The 17,497-nt window shown below is 51.8% G+C and overlaps 1 protein-coding gene and 1 pseudogene across 2 annotated transcripts; both read left to right on the forward strand.

Moving 5' to 3' along the window:
* The first annotated feature begins 305 nt into the window (after positions 1 to 305).
* LOC311372652 (importin-8-like) lies at positions 306 to 4,048 on the forward strand. The gene is made up of 8 exons (XM_084489621.1): positions 306 to 473; positions 961 to 1,058; positions 1,292 to 1,387; positions 1,687 to 1,907; positions 2,117 to 2,322; positions 2,657 to 2,899; positions 3,044 to 3,167; positions 3,364 to 4,048. Coding segments are annotated over exons 1-8 (1,053 nt in total). The 5' UTR covers positions 306 to 409; the 3' UTR covers positions 3,365 to 4,048.
* Positions 4,049 to 8,795: 4,747 nt separating this feature from the next.
* Positions 8,796 to 16,528, forward strand: LOC311372651 (protein O-mannosyl-transferase TMTC1 pseudogene; annotated as a pseudogene). The gene is made up of 3 exons (XR_014684200.1): positions 8,796 to 9,040; positions 14,688 to 14,872; positions 16,383 to 16,528. The product of XR_014684200.1 is annotated as a protein O-mannosyl-transferase TMTC1 pseudogene (transcript).
* Positions 16,529 to 17,497: the final 969 nt, after the last annotated feature.

Below are 17,497 nucleotides of genomic sequence, written 5' to 3' on the forward strand. Positions count from 1 at the left end.
GTTTGTCTGTGCTTAGGAACCAGGCGTCAGGGCGTGGCTCTGTGGCGTCAGGGCGTGGCTCTGTGGGCGTGGCTCTGTGGGCGTCAGGGCGTGGCTCTGTGGGCATGGCTCTGAGGCGTCAGGGCGTGGCTCTGAGGCGTCAGGGCGTGGCTCTGTGGGCGTGGTTCTGTGGGCGTCAGGGCGTGGCTCTGTGGGCGTGGCTCTGAGGCGTCAGGGCGTGGCTCTGAGGTGTCAGGGCGTGGCTCTGTGGGCGTGGCTCTGAGGCATCAGGGCGTGGCTCTGTGGGCGTGGCTCTGAGGCGTCAGAGCGTGGCTCTGTGGGCGGACCCTAACTGTGCGTCTCCTCAGAGTTCTACGAGGAGATCCTGTCGCTGGCCTTTGGCCTCACCTGCCAGAGCGTCTCCCCCCAGATGTGGCAGCTGCTGGGCGTCCTGTTCCAGGTGTTCCAGCACGACTGCTTCGACTACTTCACCGGTAACGCACACACACACACACACACACACACACACACACACACACACACACACACACACACACACACACACACATGCATACTTGCACGCACACATGCACACACACAACATATACACACTCGTAAGCACACATATGCACACACATGCACGCACGCACGCACACAGGCGCACACACACACATGCACTCACAGGCACTCACAGGCACTTACATGCATGCACGCACGCACACACACGCAAGCACATACATGCACGCGCACTGCATGCCCGCAAAAACACCCAATTCCCGATTCATTCCTCTCAACCTCAGTAGCTGCCCCCATGTCTCCTGGATATGAAAGAGGGCATCTCTGTTCCCTAATGAACGAGCCTCACCCACCTCTTTGATTTATATGTCTTGAGTGTATTACCTTGTGTCTCGTAACGCTGGGTCTCTTAAGTGTGGTTCCACGGTCAGGTGAAATGGACGATTGATTGATTCTCTGCTGCAGATCTGATGCCTCTGCTGCACAACTACGTGACGGTGGACACGGACATGCTGCTGTCCAACCCCAAGCACTTGGAGGTCATCTACACCATGTGCAAGAAGGTGGGTAGTCGCCCACGGAGCACACCAGCTCCTCCTGGTCTGACACGCCGCCGGCTTCAGGCTCAGTTTAATCTACTTCTTCTACTGTTTCTGTTTCTATCTTCTGTAGCGATTTTGTAGTTGTATTGTTTTCAAGTGTGTGTGTGTGTGTGTGTGTGTGTGTGTGTGTGTGTGTGTGTGTGTGTGTGTGTGTGTGTGTGTGTGTGTGTGTGTGTGTGTGTGTGTGTGTGTAGGTGCTGACCAGCGATGCAGGGGAGGACGCTGAGTGTCACGCTGCCAAGCTGCTGGAGGTCATCGTGCTGCAGTGTCGCGGCCGCGGCATCGACCAGGTGAGACCCAGAGACCAGAGGTCCAGCAGGGGCTAGAGACCCAGAAGGGCCCAGAGGTTAGAGGCCCAGAGGCTAGAGGCCAGAGACCCAGTAGAGGCTAGAGGCCTAGATACCCAGAGGCCTAGAGACCCAGAGGCCTAGAGACCCAGAGGCCTAGATACCCAGAGGTCCAGGGGCCTAGAGACCCAGTAGGGTCCAGAGACCCAGAGCCTGTCCTCTACCGTCCGCTGCCTGCCTCACACACACGGTTTGTGGATCATTATGAGGTCATGAATGAGGTCTTCTCCCCGTGACTGCAGTGCATCCCCCTGTTCGTGGAGGCGGTCCTGGAGCGTCTCACGCGCGGTGTGAAGACCAGCGAGCTGCGGACCATGTGTCTGCAGGTCGCCATCGCCGGCCTCTACTACAACCCCCCCCTGCTGGTGCACACCCTGGAGCACATGCACTTCCCCAACAACGCCCAGCCAATCACAGCGCACTTCATCAACCAGTGGATGAACGACACCGAGTTCTTCCTGGGGTGAGTCATTTACATTCACATTCAAGGTCTTCAGCTGACAGGAAGTACTACAGCTGACAGGAAGTACTGCAGCTGACAGGAAGTACTGCAGCTGACAGGAAGTACTACAGCTGACAGGAAGTACTGCAGCTCACAGGAAGTACTACAGCTCGAAGGAGCTGGGGACATGAGGAGTGTGAGGATGTAACGTTGTGGTCTCTCCCCCGCAGGCTCCACGACCGTAAGATGTGCATCATCGGGCTGAGCGTGCTGATGGAGCTGCCCAGCCGGCCAGAGGCCCTGGAGGGCGTGGCCGCCCAGGTGCTGCCCTCCGTCCTGCTGCTGTTCCTGGGCCTGAAGCACCTCTACGCCTCCCGCCTGCTCCACAAGCCCGACCTCATGGCCCGCGCCGGAGCCCAGGACGAGGAGCAGGACGGTGAGGGAGAGCGGGAGGGGGAGGGGGAGGAGGGAGGGGTTGGAAGGGGGGAGGAGGAAGAAGAGGGACAGTGAGGGGGGTGGGTTGAGGAGGAGGAGGGGAGGAGGAGGATAATTAGGAGGAGGAGGGGGAGAAGGAAGAAGAGAAGTATAAGCATGATGACAGTGGGGGGGGGGAGGAGGAGCAGGATGTTGAGGGGGGGGGGGGGGGGAAAGGAGGAGAAATGTGGAAAGAATATATAACAGATGCTATGAGGACAATGTTTGTGCAACGCTCTGAAGTGTGTGTGTGTGTGTGTGTGTGTGTGTGTGTGTGTGTGTGTGTGTGTCTCCAGAGGAGATCCCCAGTGATGAGGACGAGGTGAGTGAGTCTCGGGGCGGGGCGGCGCTGCAGCGTCCGGGCGTCCCCCCCGTCGGTCGCCACGACGACGAGGGGGAGGAGGACGACGACGACGAAGACGAGGATGACTACTGGGACGAGGAGGGGCTGGAGGGGACCCCCCTGGAGGAGTACTGCACCCCCCTGGACTACGACAACGGAGAGGACGAGTACACCTTCTTCACCGCCGCCCTGCTGAGTGAGTGAGAGAGAGAGACACACACACACACACACACACACACACACACACACACACACACACACACACACACACACACACACACACACACAGAAACACACACACACACACACACACACACACACTAAGACCGACTCTCTGCAGGAGTCCAGACTTCAGACACCAGCTGGTACCAGAAGCTGACGGCCCCCCTGAGCGACGAGCAGAAGAAACAGCTGCAGGAGATCTACAGCCAATCACAGCAGCGCACCGCCGCCAAGGGCCAATGGTAAGAGACCACACGGGGACAGCAGCCAATAGGAGAGGGTGTAACACAACAACTAAGTTGTTTTATTTCACTCAGTGGGATTCTCTTTCTTCACGCATTCTCACAACAAACTAGGGACTAGATTAATTAAACACATAGACACATAGTCACAGTCTGGTGAGTGTTGTCTAGTGACTGGATGTGATCCTGACTGCAGAACGAGGACTTAAACTCTGGAAGCAGACACAGCGGTTGGAGACCCTTCTGACAGCGGAAAGACCGGAACGGATCCCCGTGCCAGACCAGCATAGACCTCCTCCTCTTCTTCCTCATCCTCCTCTCCCTCCTCTCCCTTTTCTATTTCTCTTCCACCTCCTCCTCCTCTTTATCCCCCTCCTCTCCCTTTTCTCTTTCTCTTCCTCCTCCTCTTCCTCCTCCGCCTCCTCCTCCTCCTCCTCCTCTTTATCCTCCTCCTCTCCCTTTTCTCTTTCTCTCCTCCTCCTGCTCCTACTGGTCTGTTACCAGTTTGACCACCAGAGACTCTTCAGCCCCGACTGGACCTTTGCTAACACAATGGACACAGGACTGTGTGTGCGTGTGTGTGTGTGTTATTTGCACGCAAGTGTGTGTGTGCGCAGGTGTTTTAGACATTTGTTAATGTGTCATTAACCAGCAGCATTCATTCATAATCTTACACAGTGCACGTCCACTGTGTGTGTGTGTGTGTGTGTGTGTGTGTGTGTGTGTGTGTGTGTGTGTGTGTGTGTGTGTGTGTGTGTGTGTGTGTGTGTGTGTGTGTGTGTGTGTGTGTGAGAGAGAGAAGGGAGTTGATCGAAGTTGTTATTCTTTTTTTGCTGTTTGTTCCTGACCTTTGTTTTTGTAACTGTTTTGAGGACTAACTTAAACAAAAAAAACATTAAAAAATATCTAAAAGATGAATCTACCTCCAGTTGTAGTTCTCCTATTTGTCCCTGACTCAGCTCATTGGACAGCAGACCAGCTGTGAATATCAAACATTAAAGTATCTTAATTCATCCAATCAAGAGACGGCTGTTGGCTTTTAGAGACGGTAGTAGCAGTCCGCGGCCAGCGGGGGGAGCCAGCAAGCCACAGACGCTGTGGTGTTGCGTGTTAGTGATGGATTTGTTGAGGAATAGTCAAGTCTGTTAGGCCTTTGCAATCGCTAGTGACTGTTTACCACCGCCAAGTATACAATAACCTTCAATATATGATTCTAATTATGTAAGACCGCTGACTGCAGGTTGTGTGTTCTCACAGGGGAGGGTTTAGAGTCAGACAGCACACACATATCATATATCAGTGTGTGTCGATCAAGTGCATGATAAAGTGGAAAGTGTAAGCAGATGTGATGTAGAATATGATCTGGTGATGTAAGATCAGGTTTATCCTCCTCAACCAGACATTCTGACAGCCTGTACACCTGTAGGCCAGAAGCAACATTTTAAAACATTAGACTATATCTCATCTCCAGGCTTCTTCCATTTCAAACAGCTCTTTAATAATGATGCTGAATGATAGAACTATAATAGTATGTGTTTATTAGTAGTACTAGTATAAATTATTCTGAATGATAGAACTATAGTAGTATGTGTTTATTAGTAGTACTAATATTAAAAATGATAACAGTATGTCTTTATTAGTATTATTAATAATGACGCTGAATGATAATTGTATAATAGGTGTTTATTAGTATAGTATTAATAGTGATGCTGAATGATAGTACTATAATAGCATTTGTTTATTATTAGTAGTATGAATAATGATGCAGATGATAATAGTATAATAGGTGTTTATTAGTTGTAGTAGTACCAGTATTAATAATGATAATAGTATAATATGTGTTTATTAGTAGTATAACTAATGATGCTGATGGATGAGCATGATATGAGCATATGTGTGTGTGAGCATATGTGTGTGTGAGCATATGAGTGTGTGTGTGTGTGTGTGTGTGTGTGTGTGTGTGTCTGTCTGTCTCCCCCCCTCCTTCTCTGTGTTAGTATTCTCAGAGTGTTCTGGTGCAGCTTGTTGAAGCTCTGCTCCTGAGCTCCATAGACAGGACCAGCAGCTCTGTGTGTGCGTGTGGGTGTGGGTGTCTTTGCATGTGTGTGTGTGTGTGGGTGGGTGTCTTTGCATGTATGTTTGCATGTGTGTGTGCATATATTCATTGAAATGTCTGCATTCATATCTTTTAATTGGTCATTAACCTTAATTAATTTAGAACCTTGTGAAATAATAGAAAGGAGTCCCACTACTGCACAAGTGTGTGTGTGCGTTTGTACGTGTGTTTTGTGTGTGTGTGTGTGTGTGTGTGTGACCTGCCTGGCGGGACATTACAGGTTGCCTCTCATTGTCCGTTTGTGTTCCAGCGACAGTGGCTCTCTTTGTCTTTACGACGTGTCCACGCCCATCGCGGCTAAAGGCTAATTGAATAAGCTAGGCTAATCACTTGATGTGAGTGCTTATTTAATGTCCCACATTTAATGTCCTCCCCCACCCCTCCACCCGCCCAGCCGACCCCCCCCCCCCCTCGACACACTTTAACTTGTGCTCTTCATAACCGAGCACTCCTCTAATTGCTCCTCTCCTCTAACGACCCATTTGCCCATAAGCGCCCAGGCACGCGCCGGCGTTGTTGAACACACACACATCATCCCGCGCCCGCGACGGTGACCTCATCGTCGCACATCGCCAGGCCCATGCCGCCGATTCACTCCGCTGCATCGTTGCCGTGGCAATCGTCCAGAGATGGTTATATGGCTAGTGGTCATCTTGGCTCCACCCCGGTGGCCATCTTGGTTCAAAAATGCTAGCAGGCTGATGGAACTGAGTGCGGAGTTCCACATTCAGTTCCATCAGCCTTACTAGCAACCGGAACCAAGATGACCGCCAGGGTGGAACCAAGATGTTCCGCCAAGATGGAACCAGGATAGAGCCAAGATGGAACTGAGATGGAACCAGGATGGAGCCAAGATGCAACCAGGATGGCGCCTAGATGGAATCGAGATGGAACCAGGATGGAGCCAAGATGAAGCGAAGATGGAGTCAAGATGGAGCCAAGAGGGAGCCAAGATGGCTGCTAGGTGAACAGTTGAAGGAAATTATAGCCTACCCTCTTTTTTATAGACTTAGATACACCAAGAGTACAAAGTATTTGTTAAATCTGAAAAGTGGATCCCTGGATTTGAAAGGATTGCCTCACTGGTGCTTCAAAGGGAAACGCGTCTGTGTCCTCCAGCAAAGGACCTCAAAGGCTTCACCGACCTCTATGCAAACATGAACATTCAAATGGGAGAGAGAGAGAGAGAGAGAGAGGTGTTACCATTCGATTGCCCTGGCCCTAGCAGTGGCCAAATAGTTGGATGTTGTGATTACTGTGATCACGTAGTGTTGCATGCTGGGTAAGAGCCCTTGAGTTGCATGCTGGGTAACGCCCCTTGAGGGAGGTCCTGTGGTGGAGCCCCTGTGGAGACTGGGCAGGGTCCTGGGGGGGGGGGGGGGGGTCCACATGCCAGAACGTCAGGAGAACCCTCTGAATGTGGAGAAGTGGTGTTAAACACGGTGTTGAGACTGCGTCAGGTACTATAACACTGTGCGTTGAGACTACAACATGTTGATGGTGTTCTTAGTGTGATGCTGTTCCACTGTGTTGAGACTAGGTCAGGTACCAGGACGTAGGGCCTCTTACTTCCTGAGCTGTGACCCTCAGGTCCCCGAGTGAATAGGAGAAGATGTGGAGAACTACGATAAGGGGAAGGAATATAATATCTGAAACATGTCATTGATACCCCTCCCTTTGAAGAGCTTCCCTCGCTCTCTCTCTCTCTCCCCCTCCCTCCCTCTCTCTCTCCCCCTCCCTCCCTCTCTCTCTCCCCCTTCACACATCAGCAGCTCTGCCCCCAGTGTCCCATGATGACGAGGTTAAAACACGAGAGGAAAGAGACGAGATCAAGACCCTCGGGAATGTTTGACTCAATACTAAACATCTTCACACCCTCCCTCCCCTTCTCTCTCTCTCCCCTTCTCTCTCTCTCTCTCTATTTTATGTTTTGGTTTCCCCTGAAGACAATATCCTTTCTTAACTTTATCCCCTCCATCCCTCCCCTCCCCCTCCTTCCCCTCCCCCTCCTCCCCCTTCCCCTCCCCTCTCCTCCCCTCTCTGTGATGCTCCAGATGAAGGTCAGGTCTCTGTAGGGACGGTCATCTTGTTAGACGGCTGTTTACATGACTCAGACACAACCCACAAACCACTCTCCTCTGGGCTGTGTGTGTGTGTGTGTGTGTGTGTGTGTATGTGTGTTAGTTTGTGTCTTTGTGTTAGTGTGTGTGTGGGTGTGTGTGTGTGTGTGTGTCGGTCTGTGTGTGTGCGCGTGTGTGTGTGTGTGTGTGTGTGTGTGTGTTGGCCTGTGTGTGGGTGTGTGTGTGCGCGCCTGTAGCTCTAGTGTCATTTGGGCACCAGCTGTCAGCAAGAACACATCAACTAATGACACACACACACACACACACACACACACACACACACACACACACACACACACACACACACACACACACACACAGTAAAACAACCCCCCGCCCTCTCCTCAGTAGTAGTCACTCTGGTGACCTGGCCTCTCTTTGGAGCTAAATAATGTGAGGTCTGGCTTCATTATCCTGCCTCAGAGCTGTCTGGCTGGGTCTGAGTGTGTACATGTGTCAGAGTGTGTATGTGTCTGGGTGTGTTAGTGTGTATATGTGTGTGAGTGTGCTAGTGTGTGTATGTTTGTGTCTATAAGTATATGTGTGTGTATATATATATATATATATATATGTGTGTTTGTGCGTGTATATGTGTGTGAGTGTGTATGTTAGTGTGTATATGTGTGTGGGTGTTAGTGTGTAAATGGTGTGTGTGTGTGTCTGAGTATATGTGTATTTCCAACCAACAGACTGCAGTAGTAGAGTAGGGCTGCATAAATTATTGATGTAAATTCTGAACATCACTTCTCAAAGTGATGCAGCTCTTTTCCCGAGGCCGATCGACTGACAGATTTACAAAGTGGACTTTCGGAAATCGATCGACAAATAAATAAATAAATAATGAACGTTTCGCCTGAAGAATTGAAGCCGGCTGAAGCTCTGAGACGCTTCGTGGTGTCACGATGAAGTCGACCCGCCTGACCGCGGACAGCAGCGGGGGTCAAAAGTCATCGGAGCCCCAAAAGAAGAGCTTCATAACAACAAGTAAAAGGCGGGAAAGAATGTCAGCGGCCAGCTTGCCTCGCGCACCGCCCTGTTTCAGAAAGCGCTTAGTTTACTTAGTTTAATATTCTTAATTTCTCCCCGGTTCCCCCGCAGTCCTGCTCCAAGCGGACCTCGACCCTATCTACTCCCCGCTGCTCATCATGACTCCTAATGGATCCCCATCACACCGGAGCCAGCCCAGCGTTCCACTGCGCATGCGCTAGTAGGCGGTATCTCGCTGCTCGCCTCGCACTGCAACACTCGCTCGGTCTCTCTCGCCGCGGACCGACCACCGACCACCGCACGGCACCTCATCACCGGACATGGCCCCCGGTGCTCCCGCTGCCCCCGCTCCGAGCGGCTCTCCCCGTGTCGGCTGACATCATGAAGACAGCACGGGAACCCCCGATGCGCGCGCTGCGCGCGGCGGCTGCGGGGCGCTACGCCGCTCTGCTCGCGCTGTGCGCGCTGTGCTACGGCAACTCGCTCCGCGGGGAGTTCGTGCACGACGACGTGTGGGCCATCGTGAACAATCCCGACGTGCGGCCCGGCGCGAGCCTTCACAGCGTCTTCACCGGGGACTTCTGGGGTAAGAGGATGGCGGACAACACGAGCCACAAGTCCTACCGGCCGCTCTGCGTGCTCACCTTCAAGTAAGTTCTGGCGCTCCCGCGTCCCGTCCCCCCAACCGTTGAAATAGTTGACGTTAACGACCGCCGAACTAGTTGACGTTAACGGATCAACAGCTCGAGCGGCTGAACTAGTTGACGTTAACGGCATCAACAGCTCGAGCGGTCGATGCTCTTCCGTGTTCTTAATTAGCGTTAGTTAGTTAGTTTATAATCGGACGTATTTTGCATAAATTGGACGTCCAATTTCGTTTCGAATTTATGCAAAGTAGGTCCGACATGGTGTTAGAACTGACGTCATGATGCTGGTATCGGCTGGGTCGGTGGTTACTGGAGTGGGGTGAAAGCGCATCTGGTACTTTCTCAACCAGGCAGGACCCAAGTGATCTCCTTTCTAACGGGTTGAAGTTTGGTTGTTATCGTCAAAGATTGTTGAACTTTCCCTTGAACTGTAACACGTTGACGCAACAAGTTCCGTTCCAACGACTTGATGCTGCTTCAGTATATACGAGCCTAATCCTAAACATCTGTAGCGCAGTTACATTCCAGCATGTTTTCGAGGGGGCGTGTCTGTTTTGGATGGGGCCTGTCTGTTTTGGAAAGTGTTACCAAAGGGGTGTGTTGCTTAGAGGGGCGCGTTTTACTAAGGGGGGCGTGTCTGTTTTGGAAAGTGTTATCAAAGATGCGTGTCTGTTTTGGAAAGTGTTATCAAAGTGGCATGTAATTTAATAGGGGGGCGTTTTACTAAGAGGGGGGCGTGTCTCCGTGCAGCCAGATAATGTGTGGTAGCAGAGAAGGAGACAGTAGGAAACCTCTTCACAGGATCGGCCGTCCTTCCTGAGACCAGCCATCCTAAAAGTGCTAAACCAACGGTATTGGTGAGGATAGTTCAAAGACAAAGTAGTTACTATACATGTCGCAGCCCTCACTCCCAGTCCCTCTCCAGTCTCCAGATGTGTGCTGAATTATTGTCAGACTGGACACATCTGGCCGGTTCAGATGAGAGCCAAAAGATGATGCATTCAACACAAGCTTGCCTGACAAACTCCCACTGTCTCCTCCCGCTTCTCTTCCTCAACCTCCCCTCCCCTCTTCTCCTCCTCCTCCTTCTCCTCCTCCCCCTTCTCCTCCTCCCACCCTCCCCTCTCTCCTCCTCTGACCATCCCCTTTCTCCTCCCCCTCTCCTCTCTCCTCCTCCCACCCTCCCCTCTCTCCTCCTCTGACCATCCCCTTTCTCCTCCCCCTCTCCTCTCTCCTCTCCTCCTCCCACCCTCCCCTCTCTCCTCCTCTGACCATCCCCTTTCTCCTCCCCCTCTCCTCTCTCCTCTCCTCCTCCCACCATCCCCTCTCTCCTCCTCCGACCATCCCCTTTCTCTTCCCCCTCTCCTCTCCTCTCCTCCTCCCACCATCCCCTCTCTCCTCCTCCGACCATCCCCTTTCTCTTCCCCCTCTCCTCTCCTCCCTCTCTCCCCTCCCCTCCCTCTCTCCTCCCTCTCTCTCCCTCTCCCCTCCTCTCTCCCTTCCCTCTCTCCTCCCTCTCTCCCTCTCCCCTCTCCCCTCCTCTCTCTCCTCCCTTCTCTCCTCCCATATCTATTTCTACAGACATATTCCACCCAATTAAAGTCAGAAGCCATTCATCCTCCTCGTCTCGTTCTTTAAACGGGCAGTAAACCGACCATGTTTCACCCACAAATAGGAATAAATAAATATTACAGAAGCCCGCTTTGGCTTCTTACTCTGGCCATTAAACTTCCCCTCCTACCCCAGTTGAGCCAGGCATTATTACCCTGTGGTACCTTTAAACACGCCAGAGAGTGGTTCGCACTCCTAAAATAGATGAGGGGGGTGTTCTGTGTTGTGTGTTGTCTAATTACCGTCTCACTGTTAGTGTTACATTCTTTCACTCCCTCCTCCTCCTCTCTCCTCTCCTCTCCTCTCCTCCTCTCCTCCTCTCGCCTCCTCCCCCACTCTCGTCTCCCCACCCTCCCCTCTCGCCTCTCCCCCCACTCCTCTCTCCCCCCAGTCCTCCTCTTCCCCTTTCTTCTCCCCCTCTCCTCCTCCACCTCTTCTTCCCCCCCTCCCTTCTCCCTCCTCTCCTCTCCTCCCCTTCCTCCTCCCCCTCTTTCTCCCCCTCCCTCCTCTGCTTTCCTCCCCTTCCTCCCCCCTCTCCTCCTCCCCCACCCCCCCTCCCATTTCCTCACCTCTCCCCTCCCCCCTCAGTGGGAGGGATATCCGTGACATGTATCAGATTTTTCATTTCAAACACCTCATCAATAACCTCCGTATTCGTCCTCCTCATCGTAGCTCCTCCTCGTCTCCTCGGCTCCTCGACTCCTCGCTCCTGGGATTCCTAACTGATGAAGTATGACATCGGAAATGTTGACATTTTGGAATTAAGAGGGACCAGGGCTGACGGGATTGTATCCCATAATACTTAGCACTCCCTCCTAGTCGACTCTCCCGCCCAAATCCCACTGATGATTGATAACACAGTTGTTGAGGCAGAGACGTCAGATTACCATCTCCACAGAGAGGGCAGATCTGGCAGCATCTGTTGTACACAAGCACACACACGCATGCACACACACACACACCTTGTTGTGTGTGAGAGACAGACAAATTAATCATTCATTGCAACATTTGCTGTCAACATCCTTTTACATTTGAAATGCATGATGATTCCCGGTGTGGTTGTAATCATGTGTGATGTAATATGTAAGAGAACAAGCCAGTTTTTAGTTGCTCTAAAGCAGAGATGAGCCCAGTGCTTGTGGCACTGGGAATATTGTGTGTGTTCTGTGGTGTGTGAATGTGTGCATGAATGGGTGAATGTGAGGCAATATTGTGAAGCGCTTTAAGTGGTCACTGGTTAGAAAAGCACAATATAAATGCAGTCCATTTAGCATTTACCATTCCAGTCTAACAGTCTCTCTCTGGTTCCTGAGTGAACTGACGCACGGCTTGAATTCTCCTACTGCTAAGGAAAGGTGCCTCAGTTCTCCCTTCCTTATCTCCTCATGGTCCAGTCTACCCTCTGTAGACTGGACCATCCTGTGAAAGGAGAGGAGGTCTTGCCTTCTCACAGTTCCTAGCTGGAGGAACGTTTAAAGCGACGCCGTTAGTTACTCTTCATGAAACAAACAACAATTATTGCATAGGACAGGAGGGGCTGTTCTCAACATGAACGTTTAGCTTCACGATTGGACCTAGGAGACTACATTCCTTTTTAGGTTCAACTCCAACCGCAGTAAAGAGGTTAGATCTTCACCGGGTAGTCCAGGTTTATACAGAAGGTTCATACGGCCTGGATGAACCCACGGTGAGAATACAGAGAGAGAGGTATGGAGAAGCTTCAGTCGTCCATCTCCTGAATTTTGTGGTTGCACTGGTCCAGACCACCGTCCATAAAATCCGCCCTCCCAGAATGACGTAGCCTAGTGCAGGAACACACGCACAGACACACACAACCACACACACACAGGTGCCCTTGAAAGCCATGTATGTGTTTGTGCGTTGACCTGGGGACGGGCCTGGGGCCTTGGCTAACTCTGTTTCAGTGATTACAGTAGGGCCCCCCGGGACCCTCTCAAGGTGAGCACATGTGTGTGCGCTAGTGTGTGTGCCTGCATGTGTGTGTGTGTGTGTGTGTGTGTGTGTGTGTGTTTGATTGACTGATCCCGACTGACGCTGAGAGAGGGAGAGAGAGAGATTAAAATAGGTACAGAAGGGGAGAGAGAGAGATGTATTCAGTGATGTAGAACTGGGTGAATAGAATGTGGTGCAGATGTTTCAGTAAAACATCTGTTTTATAAAGCGAGGTGTGATTCGATTTGTTCCGCGTGAAGTCCCCATGGTAGTCAAAGCGTGTGAGAATTCACCCTACAGCTCCAGGTCAAAATAAATCACCTTTGTTCAGACTAAACACTGGAGTTAAGTACGCAGTGAGCTATTGTAATCTTCAGGTTGTGTGACCGATGGTGTGTTGTGGCTTCAACCTTCAGTGAAGGAAAATGCTCCCCTTGGCTGAGTGAGTACTAGTGAGTGTAAGGACGCTTCGACACACGGCTCTGTGTTTTAGATCATCTTCTTTATATCCCCTTTGTCCATGAACAGATTGAGAACACATCTGTCAAAACATATTCCTCAAGATTTCAGCTTAAACACGATGAAGCAAAATGCTTAACACAGACGCCTACACAGATTCTCTTTAAATATAAATCTTGTTTTCCAGAGACGGTAATCTTTTGACATTAATTACATCCATGACATTAAACCGTAATCTATATGTATTATTCAGGATTTTATGATCCGTCAAAAAAACAAGCTTTTTATATTCCTTCGGGCTCAGGATCGTGTCAGCAGAACATATTTCACAGTGTGTTGCAGTATTGACACCAGACATCAGATTCAGAGCTTTACTCTGAGCTCCGGAGTGAGGGAAGCTCTGACTCTGGGGAGCTGGAGACGTGTGAATTCAGCGGAGACCGCCAGCAGAACTGCAGAAAACATATCTGCTCCTCTCAGCAGCAAAAGTCCTCCTCAGACTCGGGCCATGGAGAGGAGGATGAGGCGAGGAGCTGCAGGGTTGCAGGTGGAGTAGCTAACAGCTCAAAGCTAAAGCCGATCCAATCACAGTCTGAAGACATGAAGCCACAGCAGAGCTCTGATGATTCATACCTCTGGCGGCGGAGCTGCTGGTGCTGTCTGTAGGGGAGGGAGGGTTCTGTTCTCCTGCAGTCCTTTCATGGTCCTGATCACACTGGGAACACTGGGCGTCCCAGCCTTATTCTGTATCCAGAGATTAGCTCTGGGACAGGGAGGATGGGACTCGGCAGCAATCCACCATCGAGTCTCCAAAGACGTTATTTCAATTGGAATGCAAGCCGGCGCGGCCAACAGAATTGATATTCTGTACAGTGTCCGGGGTGTTAACTTAACACGTCACGTTAGTCTGGATAATAACTTGTTAATTAGCATTTTCTAAATCCCCGGGGGTGGATTCATATTGAACCCGTGGAGTGGTTGTTCGGTCGCGCTCGATTGATCCTGGAATCCTGCAGATTCGGCAGGCAGTGTTGAGACTCTGGCCTAATGCCCAAACATGGGCTGCTGATTAAAACACACATACACCCATGAAAGCACTCTTTTCAAATCATTCTTAGCTTTTTGACTCTCCTCTTTCTCTCACTCCCATTCTCCCTCACTCCCATTTCTTTCTTTCTTTCTTTCTTTCTTTCTTTTCTTCTCGGTTGGTAAATGGACTGCATTTATATAGCCGCTTTTTTGTAACCTGTGTCTGGCCATCCAAAAGCGCTTTACAATATGGCCTTCACATTCATTCATACACACATTCACACACCGACGGCGGTATCAACCACACAAGGCGACAGCCAGCTCGTCGGGAGCAGTTAGGGTGAGGCGTCTCGCTCAGGGACACCTCGACCCTCACCTAGGAGGAGCCGGGGATCGAACTTGCAACCTTGCCATTACCAGCAGCCAACCTGCTCTACCTTCTGAGCTACATGCCGCCCACTACTTTCTCCTCCTCCTCCTCCTCCTCTTCTGGCTTCATTCATTCACGTGACAAAACATCTGATACTCATCCATCCCGCTCATGTGTCCATCGAGTCTCTCGTGATGTGTAACCACGGTGACCTCTCCTCCTCCCCAGGCTGAACCTGCTCCTGGGCGGTCTGAACCCCTTCCACTTCCACCTGGTCAACCTGTGTCTGCACGCCGCCGTCAGCTGCCTGCTCCTGCACACGTGCGAGCGCCGCGTGTTCCGGGACGCGCGGCCGGCCTTCCTGACCGCGCTGCTTTTCACCGTGCACCCGGTGCACACCGAGGCCGTGAGTAGTGCGCACGCACGCACACACGCACGCACACATGCATGAACACACACATGCATGAACACACACATGCACACAGATGAATGAACGAACACGCACACATGCATGCACACACAAACACGCATGAACACACATGCACACATGCATTAACACGCACACACACACACACACACACACACACACACACACACACACACACACACACACACACACACACACACACACATATACACACACGTGCACACACCTCCAGTACAGTTCTCTTCTCCAGCTCCCATGAGGGCCGACCAAACTCTCAGCCTCTTTCCATCTCCCAGAAGTGCCTCGTTTAGCCCCTCCTCCATTTAGCCCCTCCTCCTGTGTTTAGCCCCTCCTCCTCTGTTTAGCCTCCCATTCCCAGAGGTATGAGGAGTTCTCTGTGTGGAGCAGGACTCGAACTGAGTGAGAGGGAGCCTCACTCCATACTGACCCCAACCAAATGGTGGCTTTGGAGGGAGTAGAGGAGGTGCTACAAGAGGAGGTGCTACAAGAGGAGGTGCTGGTGATAAGGTGCTAGTTGAGGAGGTGCTGTTGGGGAGGTGCTGGTAAGGAGGAGGTGCTGGGGAGGAGGTGCTGTTGAGGAGGTGCTAGGGGAGGAGGTGCTAGAGGAGGAGGTGCTAGAGGAGGAGGTGCCTGAGGAGTAGGTGCTGGTGAGGAGGTGCTGGTGAGAAGGTGCTAGAGGTGGAGGTGCTGGTGAGGAGGTGGTGGAGGTGCTAGTGGAGGAGGTGCTGTTGAGGAGGTGCTAGAGGAGGAGGTGCTAGTGGAGGAGGTGCTAGAGGAGGGGGTGCTAGAGGAGGACTCGCTGGTGAGGAGGAGGTGCTAGTGGAGGAGGTTCTAGAGGAGGAGGTGGTGTGTACTCATCCGTGGTTGTGGGGTTAATCTCTCCCATGGAGAACGGGAGAGACTTGGGAAGGGTGACTCTGCAAGATGATGAAATGAGCAGAAAGAGGGCGGGGGAGGGCGAGAGGAGGTGCGAAGCGACAGGATGGAGGGATGATTGATAGATGACTGATGGGTGGATGGAGGAGAGCTGGCCGGTTGACAGACGGGCTCAGGAAAATGTGTCATCAGGATGGTGCAGAGAGTCCACACAGGAGGAAGTCAGGCTGATGTTCCTGCTTCTCTCACAGGCACTCACTCACTCATTCATACACACACACACGATATGTGGAGAAAAAAAAACGGACACACACACACGATAAGAGATGCTACAGATTTGAACATTCACTTAGTCACCGTCCATTATGAATAAGTGCGAGCCTTAGGCTTTGCAATCTCGAGGCCTGCAACGTCTCTCTCTCTCTCTCTCTCTCTCTCTCTCTCTCTCTCTCTCTCTCTCTCTCTCTCTCTCTCTCTCTCTCTCTCTCTCTCTTTCTCTCCGTATAAGCATGCTCTGTATTGAGACCAGATGGCGCTCACTCCCTCCATCTTGATAAGAACCCGTAGGAACGTGAGCTGGCTCTGCGCTCGGGCTGTAGACGCGCTGCCAGAGGGGCGGGACACGACGAGAGAATGCATCAGTCAGCAGGTCCTGCTCCCTCGCGTGATCTGGAGCGGAGGAGATGTGCGGAGCGAGGGGAAGCTCTGCTCGCTGCTCCCCGGCAGTGTAGCGCTGAACGCATGATGAGGTGTAAACATGAGTGCTGAATGCATGATGAGCACTGATCACGCATGATGAGGTGAACTGTAGCGGTGAACACATGAGGAGGCGAACACATGATGATGTGTTCCTCTGGAGACGAGTGGCGTAGCGTTGAGGCTAGCCCGGGCGTAGCGAACCGCTAGGGCCATGCACCTAGACGGTGTGCTCGAAACGTGTCGTAATGAGTTCAAACACAGACGACCCAGGAGGGTTTATGTCCAGTGTAGCCTGTGTTCCAGTCGAGTCTCTCTCTCCGTCCTGGGGGGCGACGGTGTAATTGTCCCGCCCACGCCGTGACGTAACGCCACAGAAATCTTGGCTCCGTCTGCGCTGAACTCCGTGAGCTGGCTGAAGGCCAGACGGACCGGCCCAGTGACCAGAGCTCAGAGCTGTGTGTGTTCAAAGATTAGAGCGGAGGTTCAGGGGAACACAGTCCAGAGAACATCTACTCGAGTGGTCATTAGCAGTTCACCCAGGCGCCATAAGATGGATGCTGATTAACATGTTTTTAGTTGTTTTCCCCTAGCGTTGCTCTCTGCCCCGGGTTCCACGCTTAATCTTGTTGGAGTGGGATTTGCCCGTGCAATCGGATCTAAAAGCCCTTAACACTGTTTGTAAACCAGTCGTTCCTCATCCTTCAGACCCGAAAATCAAATATTCTTCAACTCCTGTTCTCTTGTCTCTCCTCTCTCCTCATCTCCCCTCCTCTTCTCTCCTCCTCTCCTCTCCTCCTCTCTTCTATGTAGATACAGGGCTTTGTTGATCCTACTTAACTCAAACATATGCGTACACACACTCACACACAGACACACAGACATACAGACACACCAGACACCAGAGACACAAACTCCAAACTTTGAGTTTGCCTGAGGTGTCGGCATGACTGCAGAAACCGTTGTGTGTGTGTGTGTGTGTGTGTGTGTGTGTGTGTGTGTGTGTGTGTGTGTGTGT

This window comes from Micromesistius poutassou (assembly GCF_964030765.1).
Source record: "Micromesistius poutassou genome assembly, contig: SCAFFOLD_1094, whole genome shotgun sequence".
NCBI lineage: Eukaryota > Metazoa > Chordata > Actinopteri > Gadiformes > Gadidae > Micromesistius > Micromesistius poutassou.

Bases quoted from the DNA above. Each gene is read 5' to 3' on its own strand.
- LOC311372652 (XM_084489621.1), top strand. From the start codon at position 410: ATGTGGCAGCTGCTGGGCGTCCTGTTCCAGGTGTTCCAGCACGACTGC. The intron at 1,388-1,686 runs GTGAGACCCAGA...CCGTGACTGCAG, and splicing joins GCGGCCGCGGCATCGACCAG to TGCATCCCCCTGTTCGTGGA. The intron at 2,323-2,656 runs GTGAGGGAGAGC...GTGTGTCTCCAG, and splicing joins CCAGGACGAGGAGCAGGACG to AGGAGATCCCCAGTGATGAG.